The sequence below is a fragment of the Ornithodoros turicata genome, unplaced genomic scaffold, assembly GCF_037126465.1.
Source record: "Ornithodoros turicata isolate Travis unplaced genomic scaffold, ASM3712646v1 Chromosome160, whole genome shotgun sequence".
NCBI lineage: Eukaryota > Metazoa > Arthropoda > Arachnida > Ixodida > Argasidae > Ornithodoros > Ornithodoros turicata.
The window spans coordinates 67,183-83,145 of NW_026999321.1; the positions used below are offsets into that span (position 1 = coordinate 67,183).

A 15,963-nucleotide genomic window follows, 5' to 3' on the forward strand; every position below is an offset into this window, starting at 1 on the left:
CGAAAACTTGAGAAGTTGCTCGTGCATCGGCCAATCAGAGAGGGAAGCATTGCCACGTGACTCCCGATGGCGTTGTGGATTTCGTTCGTGGGTTCATAGGTTCAAATCCTGGAGGTGCAGCTAAAAAATAACTTTTTCTTTTTTACGAACTTCACGGAAACATATCAGTTGCCACTTCTGGACGGCAATAATGATCTATTGGAGCAATAAAACTGACTGAAAGTTGATAAACAGCAGCTAAAGAAAAGATTCCACCAGTTCGATTCGAACCCACATTGTCCAGTCGCCATAAGGTTGCTTGTGGGTGGAGCTACAGAGTTGCTGCGTGTGAACCCGGACTCGAAATTGCTCAAAAGACGTTGGTTTGAGTTGCTTCGAGTTGCTGGGAAAAGTTGCCCCGTGTGAACGCCGGCTTAGAGAAATCATCTGTATCAGCCGTATTGGACGTATTATTTGTGTTGCACGTACATTCCCCCACAGACGGCAATGCATTTCTGCGCTCGATTAAACGAAGTGCTTTTGTTGGACACATTCTATTGAACGAAGCCTGTAGGCAGCAAACGCAAGGAACTCTCGATTTGCACCGTCGCACGCGCCTCTCCCTATGTCCGGGGGAGAGGTGAGAGAGGGGGACGATGAGTCCAGCCCATAGGTGAGGGCAGGAATAACAATGTGACAATGTCACATGAAATGACGTAATTAGGGAATCAAGTGTTCATCACTTTTGCCACGTGCTTTCGCAGCCGGAACTGAGAAATCCCTCCCCTGTTACTAATTCATTTCCTAGTGAGGCTTTATGACTAGACCCTGAAGTTTTCGGGTTTTATATTTTTCCAAATTCGGGGGGCAGAAATCGGGTCAATAAATTGATGTCGAAAATTCACGCAAATTCGGGCAGAGAAATTACCATCAGACTAAGTTCGGGGAGAAATTGGGCATTATTGTAGAGTAAACGTTCACTCTACCGTTTATCCGGAGTGCCAGAAGTAAGGGGCCAGTCGCATATCTTGTGAGAAACTAGTATGTCAATGCCTCGAGGCGCCTAGCCTAGGTGCAGTTTTGCAGGTAGAAATCGGGTTTAACCCTAGATAGATGAACCTCAATTCGGGGTGCAAATTCGGGGAAAAATAGGGTTGAACCCTAAAACATCAGGGTCTATTTATGACTAGTGCAGTCCACAAAGCAAAGGTTTTGCCGGTCGTTGAAGAACTTACGATAATCAATGTTGTGTCCATGGTTGAAAAGGAAAATGGCTATCCCATCCACGACATACAAACATCCTATGCTCGCCATTTTGGAAAGTACGATTCATCCAAAACTTCCCTTCTTCGGACACTCCTGAACAGCAAGCAGCTCATGATGTTTGTACTCATTGAAAATTGGTGACATTCAATAATAAGCATGCATTCCGTGTTTTACGGCAGTCTCATGACAGCGCAGCGCAGAATGGGCCACGTGGGTTGGTGTTCGGGCTATTTTTTCTGAACATAATATACCGTCTACTGAGCGATTTTATTTTGACGAGTTAAGGTGCGGTCAGTTCGAATTTTGTTATATAGAGTTTAAACTGTAATGGGATTGCAATAAACCAGTAGTGCTGTAGATAGTAAGGTTGCAGACGACACCCTCAATGTCAGGGGTCTCCATTGGAACATACTGGCTGCTATGAAAGTCACTTCTCCACTATCCTTCCCAAGAAAGAAAAACAATCCTTCCTGCTGTTCGTGGGCACCATAAAAATACCAATAAATAAATCGAAAGGCTTTTTCAAGAATCGGTTTCCCAATGTGTAACATACCTTCCCAGGTTTCCATTGGAGTGGAGACTATGTCAGGGTCATAACATAATAAAAAGCATCCATATATCGCAGAAGGGTAGAAAATTCAGTGAACCAGTCAGGATAATACTAGTTCAAAATATCACCCTGAGACATTTCCCTTCGTATATCCATATGTAGGGCCTTACTTTTTAGGGTTAAACCCGTATCCGCCCGATATTTACCCCCCGAACGAACTCTGTAAAATTCGGGTTTAATCCGAATCTACCCGAAAACATCCGGGTCGCGTGGCACACTCATAAGCGTGCATTAAAATAAAGTTTGATAACATTGCTAAACATTAGTTCCATGTTAAGACAAATTTTTATTAGACAAAAAAAAATCACCCGAATACACCCGAATTCCTGACGACAGAATACGCCATTACGGGATTTAACCCGAATACACCCGAATTTTCGAATGAAAAATATCACCCGATATTTACCCCCCGAATTTGGCCAAAAATAAAACCCGAAAAAGTCAGGCCCTATTCATATATCGCAGAAGGGTAGAAAATTCAGTGAACCAGCCAGGATAATACTAGTTCAAAATATCACCCCGAGACATTTCCCTTCGTATATCCATACGTTGCAGTTTATCGATCATGGTCCTGATGTTGAAGGAGCTGAGACACCATATGCAACCCGCTACACGCATGGGACCGTTTCATACGGTGCAGTCCACAGATTTGGTACGCAAAATTCCACGTTCCTCATTTGGACAGCTCTTGAACTGCTCTTGAACTTTTAAGAAAGCATTTTCTTTCTTTCGAGCCACCACTGATGAAGGCACCGAACAGTGCTGGGAGACGTTGACAGGAAGTGACGCTTTATCCATTCACGTTCGCCGAAGGCAGTTCTACGACTACAGTTCTATCTTCAGGGTGTTGCGAAGTGCTTCGTAACATGGTATCCCAGCGACACAGCAATTCAATACCAGAATGAGTTCTTTAAAAGAATTTTCTTCTCAAAGGGCAGAGGGTTGAACTCGTGTTTTCCGGAACCATACAAGACTGCCATGACTCTATTCCACAGTGATGGCCACTAACTACTTCTACAGTAGTTTAACTATAACTACTAACTACTTTGAGATTGAGTAGTTTAACTAGTAGTTTAACTACTTTTCAGGGGAGTAGTTAAAACTACTTCTTTAACTACTGCAATGTAGTTTAACTACATCTATAACTGCTTAACGTTGTTCAGTGTTCATCAACACCAATTCCTTATAGTGTTCTTGGACACCTAAATATGGATCACAACCAATGATAAAGTTTGGCTCAAGCCATTGCTACGATCGCCAAATACAAAGCTTGCGGCGAGATTTCACAGCAAATGAGGCTTTACTAGACCAGCATTACAAGTGAAGATTTAGTATACATGCACGACACAATTGCTCCGCACCTCCGTTCTCATCAAACAAGTAGCTCAAGGTAAAAGCTGGAAGCACAATCGTGCCGTAAAGCTTGCGGCAAAATCGGACGTAGTTGGCGCCTTCACTAACCTAACTACTGTAGTTAACTACTTAAAATAGTAGTTTAACTAGTAGTTGTCACTACATTTCTGCAAGTAGTTGGTAACTACTTTTTAACTACAATCAGGTAGTTTAACTAGTAGTTTAACTACATGTAGTTAACTACTGGCCATCACTGCTATTCCACATCTTCTCAATTAGAAACATTAGCTACTGGCAGAAAGTTGAGATTGTGCAACGTTGTAGAAAGAAAGATTTTTGTCTACCGTGAGGTTCTTCAACAGAAGAGACCACGGCTCGAAAACCGACACGCGCCTAACGGAAAACTAAAAAAAACATTTCTGCTGCATCCCTTTCTGTCCTCAGACTTTTCGTGGCTAAATCAGTTGACCATTTTGTATTTACCTTCTGATGATGAATCACAGTTGTTGTGTCCCATTTGGTCCTGTTCTGTCGAGATCGCAACATTGTAAGGCTCCGTTTTCACTTGTGTAATCGAACGTTCACTTGAAGAGTCCTCTCGAGGTTCTTCTTTAATGTCACACATTTCAGCCGTCGCACCTGTTGTAAAAGAAACGTGGAAGAAGTAAAACTTGTCACATTGCGAAGCCTCAAGTGAAGTGACAGTCATCTGAACTTTCAGCTAGACCCCGTTTTTGAATCCAGTTATATGTAGACCCTGAAGTTTTCGGGTTTTATTTTTTTCCAAATTCGGGGGGTAAAATTCAGGTCAATCACTTGATGTCGAAAATTCATGCAAATTCGGGCGGAAAAATTACCATCAGACTGAATTTGGGGATAAATCGGGCTCTATTGTCGAATAAACGTTCGTTGTACAGCCTATCCAGAGTATCAGACGTTGAGATCAACCGTGTATTTTGTGAAAAATTAGTATGTCATTGCCGTGAGGTGCCTAGCTTAGGTGCAGTTTTGCGGGTAGAAATCCCTAAACCGGCGAACCTCGATTCGGGGTGCAAATTCGGGGGAAAATCGGGTTTAACCCTAAACCTTCAGGGTCTAGTTATATGCTATTGCAACTTACCTGTACATATTGCATGCAGGAACATCAGGTACAAGAATCTTTGTGAACAAAAACATTGAAACGTTTCACCCTTTTACCCGACCCCAATTTTCGGAAAACTTGAATCCTGAAAACAAAGCGCCTTATACAGGGTGTCCCAGAAAACGTGTCATTGAATTATAATAAAAAAACTACACCACCTAGAGTCATGCGGTCAACGGTATTTGTTCTTACTGGGTTTTTGCCACCTCCTCGTGTGAATGTCGTGTGACGTAAGTTTAATTATGTCAATTTTTGCGAGCTTAAATCGGAAATTCGCCTAGTAAAGGTCACTTTTTTACCCCACCAATGTGAAGAGCATGTCCAATTTACTCAAATTAATGATAATTGACAGGGATATTCAGGAGCTATCCCATCGGAAAAAATAGCCGAACATCATGCTCTACGGAGGTCGCACAGAATAGCGCACGATGAATTTTTCAGCGCAATCTGTGTCAGTCCGACGAAAGGAGGTTGGAAACCCAGCCCACCCCGGCATCGCAGAAAGAGATAACGCAGGCATGGCTTATCACGTCCGACTTTCGCTGGGATAATGCTTTCCCTCTCCCAATTTTAGGAACTGTTACTTTTTCTACTATCACTCTGTGGGCTGGCTTCGGAACCTCCTTTCGTCGGACTGCGAGCGATTGCGCTCAGAAAGACATCGCGCGTTATGGTCCGGTGCTCCGAAAAGCATGATATTCGGCTATTTTTCCGATGGGATAGCTCGTGAATATCACTGCCAATTATCATGAATTTGAGTGAATTCGACACGCTCTTCATATTGGTGGGGTAAAAAAGTGACCTTCCCTTGGCAAATTTCTGAGTTCAGTTCCCAAATATTTGCATAATTAAACCTGGGGTACATGACATTAACTTTACAAGGCGGCAAAAACCTAATAAGAACAAATGCCGTTGACCGCATGATTCTAGGTGGCGTAGTTTTTTTATTATAATTCAATGACACGTTTTCTGGGACACCCTGTATATGGTTGATGTGACTTTATTGTGGTGTCTTCCTCAGGAACATTTCCTGGAATACTTGCTGTCTGACTACACAGTTTACTGAAATGTTACTACGACTCATTCCTTTACAGCATTTTGCGGAACATTTACCATCTGAGCATGTAAGATGAAAGTCACTGAAAAGGTTAGCCAGCAGTGACTTTCATCTTTCATCGTTAATTTCTTAGGCATTTGTCCCTTCTATGTTGTTCCATCCTCAGAACATCAGTTCTTTCATCTGAGCATGTACCATGGCATGTTTCTGAGGAAATTCCATAAAACATTTGTCAGCCCACGTACACAGCTGACTGAGATCTTACTATGACAAGTTACCAGCAGAGGTACATCCAAGAGGTAGTTAGCGTCGAAGATGCACAAGCACAATGAAGTACACATAGTGAAGATTTCAACTGTTTACTGACACAAGCTTCCCAGCAGTCCACTGCATGAAACCTTGTGTCAGTAAACACTTGAAAGCTTTACTGCATGTACTTCATTATGACAAGCTCCACAAGATCATTTCCTAAATCTTTACTGTGCAAGTGGAACATAGCTTACTGAAGCCCGGTGATGGCACGCAGAGATGTGCTGTAACTACTTTTTTAGTAGTTTAACTATAACTACTAACTACTGCATCAAATTGTAGTTTAGCTACTAGTGTAACTACATCACGGTCGCACTAAATTAAGACTACTTTGCAACTACTAGGACGGAATTGTTACAGTGTTACGATGTACCCCGATTAACACTGTACTTTCTGCTCATGTGCATTTGAAACAGAAAATGATGCCAGTGTGCTCTGTGCTATGACTAAACTCTAACCAGTCAACCTGTTTGACCAATGCTCCAATATCCGACAGTCCCGTTGCAGCACTGTACCGACTCCCCATTGAAACCCCTTTTTGCCCCACGTGCTTTTTCGCTCTTGCACCAGGCAAAGCATGCGCCTCTGTGCACCTGCGTTGAGCACTGCAGTGTGTTATGCAATTCTTTCTCTCCCTGAATGACAACGCTAAATGAGCCTTTGCTACCTGGGTCAAATGCTCAGTGCTGATATTTTGGGAATGCACGTGATAACGCAAGATGAAAAAATTATCAGAATCGTCGCAAATAAGCACAAAGAGGGAAGGCCGTCGAGCACGCGGAAAGGCTAAGTGAAAGTAGTTGTAGCCCGCTGTAACCCAACTGCTGTAGTGAACTAAAAAGAAAATTTAACTAGTAGTTCTAAGTACCACTTTTGCAAGTAGTCGCTAACTACTTTTTAACTATAATACAGTAGCTTAAGTACAAGTACCGTATTGTCACGCGTATTAGCCGTGGCTTATGCACGATTTATTTTTTTCGCCGACGCTCTGCGGCTTATCCGTGGGTGCGGCTTATCTGGTGACTATTTTTCCCTGGTACTTTCCCCATACCCCGGGTTAAACGAAAGGGCCGACAGTGCCTCATGTTTTTCGGAACAGGACCGCCCTATACAACGAACAATACCGAACAGGGGCAGGTCCACTCCACATTCGAGTGGACTAACCCGTCGATCCACGAAAAACACGCAACAAGGGCACAATCCGATCTTAGTAGAACACTAGAACTGACCTCCTTTGTTATACATCATGCCGACACTGGAATGTGGACAGGGTTTATGGCCTTCCCTACGGTCTCCTTTGTCAGCAGACCCACAGGAAGGGTTCAATACACCTGCCATCGGGATAAAACGTGGTCAGCTAAGCGTCAGTTCTCATTTGACGAGAGCAGCAGCATTCGTGGACACGGGCACGGCAGTTAGAGGTGAGGCATGGCTATAACGCTGAGGCACAGCCACGACAGCGGCTTCAAACTAAAAGTCGTCAACTTCGCGGACAAGTACGGGAACAGGGCAGCTGGCAGGGAGTACGGTGCTGACAAGCGTTGAGAGTCTCTGTTGATTTTGTATGTGCATCACTGGTTTAGCGCACAAAGCAGTCGCGTCGTATTCCCCGCGGCTTATCTGCGAGTGTGGCTTATCTGCAAAAACATTTTCAAAATGTATCTAAAAACGAGTCCTGCGGCTTATCTGCGGTGCAGCTAATACGCGTGAAAATACGGTAGTTAACTACTGCACGTCCCTGCTGATTACACAATGTACTAGGAATATTACCGCAACTACTGGCTCCCGATGAAGACTTGCTGCAGAACTGTTCCTGTATCTGTCCCTGTTCGTGTAGATATGCAGCATCAGGAGGTTCCATTTTTACTCTTGAAAGCTGAACACTGAACTGTGGGGACGGACGCATTTCTTGCAGCTGCGGATCCATATGGATGGAACTCGACAACTCAAGCGCACAGGTATCTCTTGGCTCTTCTTTGATGAGAAGTAAACACCCCTTGTGGCTGAAATGACACAAAAAGACACAAGTGGGTGACAGAATACATAATAGTGTACAACACTCCATAATTAAAGGAGTACAGAGGGCCATCCAAAAAAATTTCAGATTAAGACATCTGATGAAAGTGTGTGTGTCATTATACCGAATAGCGCGAAAGGTTTCGATGTGTGCAATTTGTTTCCCAGAAAAAAACTCACATAAACATAGCTCCGCGCCTTCACCCTTAACTCGCCACTCCAGCTATAACGAGGATGAGGAGGTATGATGGCACGTCACCGATGACGGCATAAGGAGACTCGTTCTGGTTTGCCGATCAGTGGGGGTCAGCGCATTGTTCCTTTGCCACCGTAAACCTGTTTTGCCAGTTTTCCCGGAGAATTGGGGATACAAGGAGCGCCCAAAGCTTTACCGAGCAAGGAGAAAGGCTTTATCAGAACCCCGAACAGCTGAGTAGCAGACGACAGCGGAGTAGCAGACGACATTTTTCTAGGCCAATCAGCGAGCGAGTCCTTATAGCGTCAGCGCGAGGTTCCAGGCAGATCACAGGCTGGTACTGCTCTTCACCACCGTTGTGCACGGTCGCTATTTGCGGCATATTTTAAATTCAGTTTCTGCGATAATTATGACTCTGTGGTGTAAATTACTTCGCATGGTGCATCTTACTGGCAAACTTAACAGTTTTATAAGAAGAAAACTGGGTGTTAAAAATGACTTCTGTGCTACTTTAAAGAGTAAGGTTTTAGCGTTTTAATCGATTCTTCCCCGAATTTGCACCCCGAATCGAAGGTTGACTCTTTAGGGTAAAACCCGATTTTTACCCGCCAAATTCCTCTCACTGGGATGTCTGCGAGAATGCACTAACTTACTTGTTTGGCAGCAAATTCAGTCACGTCACCATTTGTACCAAGCCATTACAGTTAGTTTGAGTAACTGAGCCAGACTTCTCCCTAAATTTAGCACACTGGCAGTCTCTTTCACCCGAATTTGCACGAATTTATTGCGCATGTTTATTCACCCGATTTTTACCCCCAAATTAATATTTAAAAAATTTCCCGAAAACTTCAGACTCCGTCCATGATGTGCATCATCATCATCGCCACCATCATCATCATGGCTTACCCTTTGCATTGGGCGGACTTTGCAGAGTATGCTGCACGACATATATAGATATATACACGTATATATACGACAATACGATACGATTCGATATATACGACATATATAGATATACAGTCGAACTCCTTAACAACGAAACTCAGGGGACAGCAAAAAAAATTCGCAGTAAAGGTATTTTCGCTAAAAAGGATGTCCATTATTGGACATATAAGGCTCCAGCGGGGCCGCAAAAAAATTCGCTGTAGTGGTATTTTCGTTAAAAAGGTGTTCGCTATAAAGGAGTTTGACTGTATACATATATGTGTATACATCTATCCATCCATCCAGGGATGGAATGAACAACATTACCAGGCACATCTTTTACATCGGTGAAGACCTTTTAAAGGGGCACTAAACAGCTCGACCATTTGCCAGTTACAATGCTCCATGAAAGAACGTCGTTCACATTATCCAAACATGTGGTTCCTTGGCTTGTGGCGAACGTTTGTAGTGGGCTAGCTTGTAAAAGTCTAGCTTGTAGTGAGCTAGAAAGAGTGCAGTGAATATTGTGTCGGCTTAGAACCATTATTTACTTTTTTTTTGTTTTACTTACTTTTACAACAATTTTTGGAAAACATTCACCATTGGGAACGTAGGACAATGCATTAACGAAAAGTGCATCTTGTGTACCCGATTAGTGATCCTTTCACCTTACAGTGCTTTTCCTCTTCAAAGAAAACTAGTCCTTATGATTCCCCTATGGAGGCTTCATACAGGGTGTGTGCAGATAAAGTAGCCCCACATTTTTGCACGTGTGGCGTTCCCTACTTACCGCATGAACTTCTGGCAGCGCGAGATGACGTACAGTGAACCCTCGTTATTATGACCATGGTCGTTCCCGAAAATTTTTGTCATAATGCGGAATTGTCATATTAACGGAGGAGATATGCAGAGGTTCCACAGCACTGTCCTCCAAGAGTATGATCGTAAAGGGCGTATGTCAGATTATCGGGGGTCATATTAACGAGGGTTCACTGTATTTATCCGGTACAAACGCAAAAAAAAAATCGTAGTAACCCAACTCCACGTAACAAAAAAATTATCTACGCAAACGTTCCTCTCCGTGCATCCCGATTTTCAAATGGCACAGTTGCGTCTAGCTCCCGCCAGGTGTACCAGATCTCGTTTTGTTTCTGTGTAGGTGGCACCCCTAGCGGTAGGGCGATGCAACTGTGCTAAACTGCCATGTCCCATTGGCAATACACGGAGCCAAGTTCACGTAGCTAACGATTTTATTGCGCAGAAGTTGGTTACCACGATTTTTTTCTCTCGATTTGTATCGCATAAATGCACCGTCCTGCGCCGCCGCAACTTGGTACAGGTCTTGACAAAAGTTTACGGAACACGCGAGCGGTGTATTTTCTCCTTGGTACGACACCCTAGCGGCAAGTGGAAGCTGGCGAAATCAGGCCAGTTCACTGCCTCAGGGGGGTGGACGACTGCGCTCTTAGTGACACACAGCGGTAGTTTCGGTATGATTACTGTTGTATGTGCCCGTAAAGTGAGTTGGATTTTACTGTTGTGCTCGCCAACAACACGTGATTCAACGATTGTTGAGACAGGGAACTCGCCGCTATCATCGTGATAACAAGGATGAATCATGGTGGCAACACTTTACGGTGTACTGCTTTTATTGGAAAGCCATGATACGTAGACAAGAGAAAGAAAGGTGTCTTGCAAACAGTTGCTTTATTGTGGACGACGCGTGACGAGCTGATAAACAATTGACGCTGACATTGATAATTGATTGATTGATAAACAACTGACGTGGGTCACGAGTTGTTGACGAGCACAACAGTTAAATCCAACTCACTTCGCAGGCACATACAACAGTAATCATACCGAAACTACCGCTGTGTGTCGCTAAGAGCGCAGTCGTCCACCCCTCTCAGGCAGTGAACTGGCCTGATTTCACCTGCTTCCGCTTGCCGCTAGGGTGTCGTACCGAGGAGAAAATACACCACTCGCGTGTTCCGTAAACTTTTGTCGGGACCTGTACGGTATGCAGGGAACGCGCTATGTGCGAAAATGTGGGTCTACTTTATCTGCACCCACCCTGTACATTCAGACTACACTGTATTTTTGAAAATGAGCAAAAACTTCAGAGCCCTCCTTCAGTATCACATATTACAACATCTAATTATACACAATGTTAGTCCTGCAGACTGGACAGAACTTACTGCTTTCTGGAAATGACGCCTCTTTTTTCGCAATTCACTCGAGCATGAGGACTGTGGCGTGCTTCTTGAGGTGTCGTTCTGGGTGCTTCTCCAATCGCGTTTCGTCCTGGGCAGTCCTGGAACACTAAGATAGCACGGAACAAAGGCTGTTATCAATAACAACAATAATAATAATAACAACTGCGAGTATATTTACACGTAATGTCAGTCAGTTTGTAGCGACGTTATCAAAACGGTGATGATTCCAATATCGTGTCTATTGGCAGAGCACATTCATCTTGCCTCGAAGTGAAGAGTAAAGACTGTTTCTAAGTGACATTTGAAGCTACTGTGTCATTACTAGGAGCGTGCTAGAAGCTGTTTGTGTGCCGAACATGTTCACTATTGTTACTCTATATTGTTACTTACGGCCACTTACGGCCATGGACGAAAGGAAACAAGGAAGGCAGGAAATGAAAAAAATGGTGCCGATGTCGTTGCAGCTGCATGGCGCTAAGTGTAAAAAGAACAGAATGTAACAGTGTAACACAATCACATGTCTAAGAACAATAATATCGCGACGTCTCGAACGTATTGTGAAGAATGTAAGCCAAAAATTTAGTATCCAAGTTAGAATAATAAAATTCTAACTATATCTGCGACCGTCGTCTGCTACGACTGGCGTCTGCTGGCATCCAGCTACTTCAAGTTTCATTTCCTACCTCAAGTTTCAATAGATGTAGTATTGCAAGCTTGAAGACACAATGGTAATGAATTGCACATAAATACCTAAACGGTACATAGAAAGCTTAAAGCAACTCCACCCAACCGACTTCTTATTTGATTTTCGGATATTGTACCTCCCACCACCCCTCCAGGGTGCTTCGGCTATCTCAATATCGTTTTAGGCGTTGCGTGGGTCATTGCAGGTCATTACTGCTCTGTCTCCGCGTCTGTACCTAATCAGTGCCTATTGTACTATTATATCTGTTGAACTTTGACTGCATTGGCGTTGAAAAGCAGACGACGCAAACTATGCCATCATCACGCTTTTTCATCTGTTGCGCACGTGAAAATTAACGTCGTTCTGTTATACAAAGAATTAAATTATTCAAAATACGTTTTATACATTATACGTCATGATCTTATTGTTCTTATCATTACATCTTATTCCCCTGTTTACACTTGGCGCCATGCCATGGAGGAAAGAAACCTTTCTTTCTTTCCTCCATGCGCCATGCAAACGACATCGCCACCACTTTTTCCTCCATGGCGTCCTGTCAAACGACGTCTGAGTATGTGGTGGGAGAAAACCCACAGGAACAATAACAGGACCACAACTGGTGAAAAAGACTAAGGAACTGTGTTTTTAGGCTAGGACGCGCACTGCCCCCGCAGAACGCTGTCCGCCCGGTATAAAGGGAACGGCCAACACGATCATCATCATCATCATCATCATGGCGGTAATCAGGTAACAAACTTTCAGTTTCGCTAGGTACAAACTAGAGCGTAGAAACCACAAAACTGTGAAGCTCCTGGTAATGGCAAAGTAGTTGCAAGTGTTACTTAGAAGCACCGTTACTGTCCTTACCTTGCACTCGGAGGTACTAAAAATGTAAATGTGATTCTCCGTCAACGGAGGAGCTTTTGGGATCTTCACTATTTCGATGACATCCCTTTGTTCCGCGCTCTCTCTCAGTGCTCCAGGATCGCCCGGAACGAAAAACAATCTGGAGAAGATCCCAGAACAGAAGCACAAGGAGCAAGAAGGGAACGCCATGCTCAAGTAGATTGAGAAAAACGAGGATTCATCATCCGAAATCAGTAAGTTACGTAGTTACGTCTATCCGTATAGCACTAGCCGGCAGAATTCACCTTAGTTATTGGCTGCTTTGCAAAAAAACGTACCCCGATCGACCCGAGAGTTGAGGTTGTCTACCCATTTCGTTCCAGAATCATCGTGATTACGTTACGACCCGTGTTTCTAACCCCCCCCCCCCCCCCCCCGCGCGCTACTCATCGTCCCAGTTATTGCTTCCTCAATTTCTACAATACTTTGTACTTCAACTTACCTTAGTATTTTTGTAGGAGCTGTAGATGTTCAACGAGAGGTGCTTCTTCCTAAAGTTTATTGTCATCATCATTCTAATGCGTTTTCGTAGGAGCTATTGTTGTCGTCTGCTATGCTAGTTGTACGTACGCTTCTGCGCGTTCAGAATTCAAATTTCCATCAGCCAATCGTGATGCAGATCTCGTGTGCCGATGAGTAGCGGATTGTGCGGAAGGGTTTAGGCACCCCTGAACCTGAACCTGAACCTGAACCTAAGGGCTCCTCATAGAGGGTTGCCAAATATAACATATAGTCCTCTGGATCGACTTTTACGCGCTACTGTCGCCTGCATGTTGTCGTGGTGCCCAAGGCGCATCACCGCTCTCGCACCAGTGGTGGATCTTGAGGGGGCCTTTCCCCCCCCCTTTAAAACGTCAGTTTATACGTTGGATTTTCTTCTCTCCTCCTCCCCCCCCCAACTACATCCCCCTCCACCTTTCGATCAACCCTTTCTCATGCACTCCTCCTCTGAAGTTCTCTCCAGCGCTCAGCTTGATGGCGAGACCCTTCTGGTCCCTGAAACTTGACGCCCACGCAACTGCCTGGCTCATGCGTGACTCTCTGCCGCGACGCTTTTTTTTTTTTTTTTTTGCTATTACCATTATAATAGTGAATGCATTTTGTGATTGAATGGGGTAAACCCCGCACGCGACCTCCGTTTATTTAGGGGGAAACAAAGCATGATGCTGACTTGGCAAATTCAATTCCACTGAAATCAAGTTCTGTGAAAGTGGTCAGAAGCAATGGCAAAATCTTCCCCGAGATAAGTAAAGCGCTGACGCCGTAGAGTTCTGACAAGTACATTTTTAATGCAATTTTTTTTATTGCATTGGGCGAAACACCCTGTGGGTATATTTTTATTCCGTCACCCACTTGAATCTTTTTTTTTTTTTTTTTTTTTGTTATTTCAGGGACAAAAGGGTGTTTACTTCTCATTGAAGAACATCGGAGTTGTCGTGCCCCATCCATATGGATCCAGAGCTGCAAGAAATCTGCCTGTCCCCCAAATTCGGGGGTCGGCTCTTAAGAATAAAATTGGAACCCCCTGATGCTGCGTGTCTACACGAACAGGGACAGGTACAGGAACAGTACCGTGTTGAATCTCCATCAAGAGGAAATGGTTGCGGTAAGATTTTTTATAAATTACCGTAATCAAGTCGCGAACGTTTCACAGAACGTTCCCAAGGAACGTGTCGTAGCGAGGTTTCAGTATGCCATGTCCTACGCGGACGGAGATGATCTTGTGGAACGTGTCCTAGTAAGATTTCTGTAAACCGTGTGCTCGGGGCAACAAATGCTTCAATTTCTTCGGAAACATGTCATCGTAAGATGGTAAATGTTCTCCAGATTGCTCAAGAGGAATGTGTCGTGGTAACATTTCAGCAAACTGTGTAGTAAGACGGTGAACAGTTTAGGGAATGTTCCTGGGGAACATGTGATAGTAGAAGAAGATAGAAGTCTTGGGCCTGAAATGGCTCTGTGCAAACTTTTCTTCAACCGCCCTATTGTTCCCATCTTGCTGCGTGGACGTAATTCGCTTGACACACCTCACACAGCAGCGACAAACTGAAATAGTTTTTTTTTTTTTGACAGATTTTTTATTAAAAAATCCATAAGGGCTAAGGACATGCTGTTTTCACTTCTATCACCTCCGGGCCGGCGGACGTTCTTGGCCATATGTTGCTCAACCGTCAAATGACTAATTACCTAAAAATCGTTAATTGACTTTTTAATTTTAAAGGCTACGAGGTTGTCCCAATTAGAACATCTATTCCTTTCGGTCACCCGATATCGTAGCCGTTTTCGGAACAAAGACCAGTTCGATAGATCGTCCGCAAAAAATTTGTGAAGGAACACCATTTTTTTACTTTATTTTGTTCATTGCGCATCTTTGGAGACCCGTCTTTCCTTCACCCCCAACGTGAGAGGATGACAGAGCACACTGTCGCCTCTTGCGTCCTGGACAAAGATTAAAAGAAAACAGAAAATGCAACCCAAGGTAAGGGCAGTTCCAATAGTGTCACCCGATGCACGTGTCTTTGTTTTGTTTCCGCAAGTTAAAGCTCATCTTCAACGCATGAGGGGGCACTGTGGCGGCATCTTCAACCCATGAGGCTCCTTAACCCTCTCACATTGGGGGTGAAAGAAAGACATGTCTCCGAAGGTGCGCAATGAACACAATAGAGAAAAAAAATTGTGTTCCTTCACGAATTTTTTGCGGACGATCTAGCGAACGGATTTTTGTTCCGAAAGCGGCTACGATATCAGGTCACCGAAAGGAACAGATGTTCTCATTGGAGCAATTCGTAGCTTTTATAATTAAAAAGTTCATTAACGATTTTGAGGTAAATAGTCATTTGATGGTTGAGCAACCTATGGCCAAGAACGTCTGCCGGCCCAGAGATGATAGAAGTGAAAACAGCATGTCCACGGCCCTTATAGTTTTTTTAATGAAAAATCTGTCTAAAAAAAGAAAAAACACCCTGTATAAGAACATCCCGGGTGATTATGACACATGACGCGTGCAACGCAGGAACCTTTGGAATCAACACCTTGTAGTACTTTTCCGTTTACATGGATTTTGTTAGGCAGCGTAATATTTCTGTTTAGAAGCTTGTTCAGGTTTTCCACACAGCATTCAAATTGCCACTTATGAGGTTAATGTAATAGTGTCCCTCAGCTTCTTTTAAGTTACCATAAACAAGGAAGTAGGACAACTCAATGAAACACCAAAAGGTCTTAAATGTGGTTCATATATGGCATGCTGTGCCATTATTGAGCCATCCAATCCAAACCAATCTTTATTCACGCGATGACGCTGATGA

The 15,963-nt window shown here is 43.8% G+C and overlaps 2 protein-coding genes across 6 annotated transcripts in view; one reads left to right on the forward strand and one right to left on the reverse strand.

Annotated features, from left to right (window-relative positions):
* LOC135372695 (zinc finger protein 845-like) overlaps nt 1–11,540 on the reverse strand; it is a 36,515-nt gene extending 24,975 nt beyond the window's left edge. The window contains exons 1-4 of the mRNA XM_064606192.1: nt 11,468–11,540; nt 11,050–11,173; nt 7,486–7,718; nt 3,692–3,847 (exon numbers count right to left, since the gene is read on the reverse strand). Of these exons, the coding sequence (XP_064462262.1) occupies nt 3,692–3,847; nt 7,486–7,718; nt 11,050–11,173; nt 11,468–11,537 (583 nt within the window). The 5' untranslated portion in view covers nt 11,538–11,540. The remainder of the gene's footprint in view (nt 1–3,691; nt 3,848–7,485; nt 7,719–11,049; nt 11,174–11,467) is intronic.
* A 753-nt stretch (nt 11,541–12,293) lies between these two features.
* LOC135372691 (zinc finger protein 239-like) overlaps nt 12,294–15,963 on the forward strand; it is a 37,033-nt gene continuing 33,363 nt past the window's right edge. For 3 of the 5 annotated variants that reach the window (XM_064606186.1, XM_064606189.1, XM_064606190.1), the window contains exons 1-3: nt 12,503–12,632; nt 12,728–12,852; nt 14,050–14,264. In XM_064606186.1, coding sequence (XP_064462256.1) covers nt 14,108–14,264 — 157 coding nt within the window. In that variant the 5' untranslated portion in view covers nt 12,503–12,632; nt 12,728–12,852; nt 14,050–14,107. The other 2 variants (XM_064606187.1, XM_064606188.1) reach the window with 2 other exon arrangements.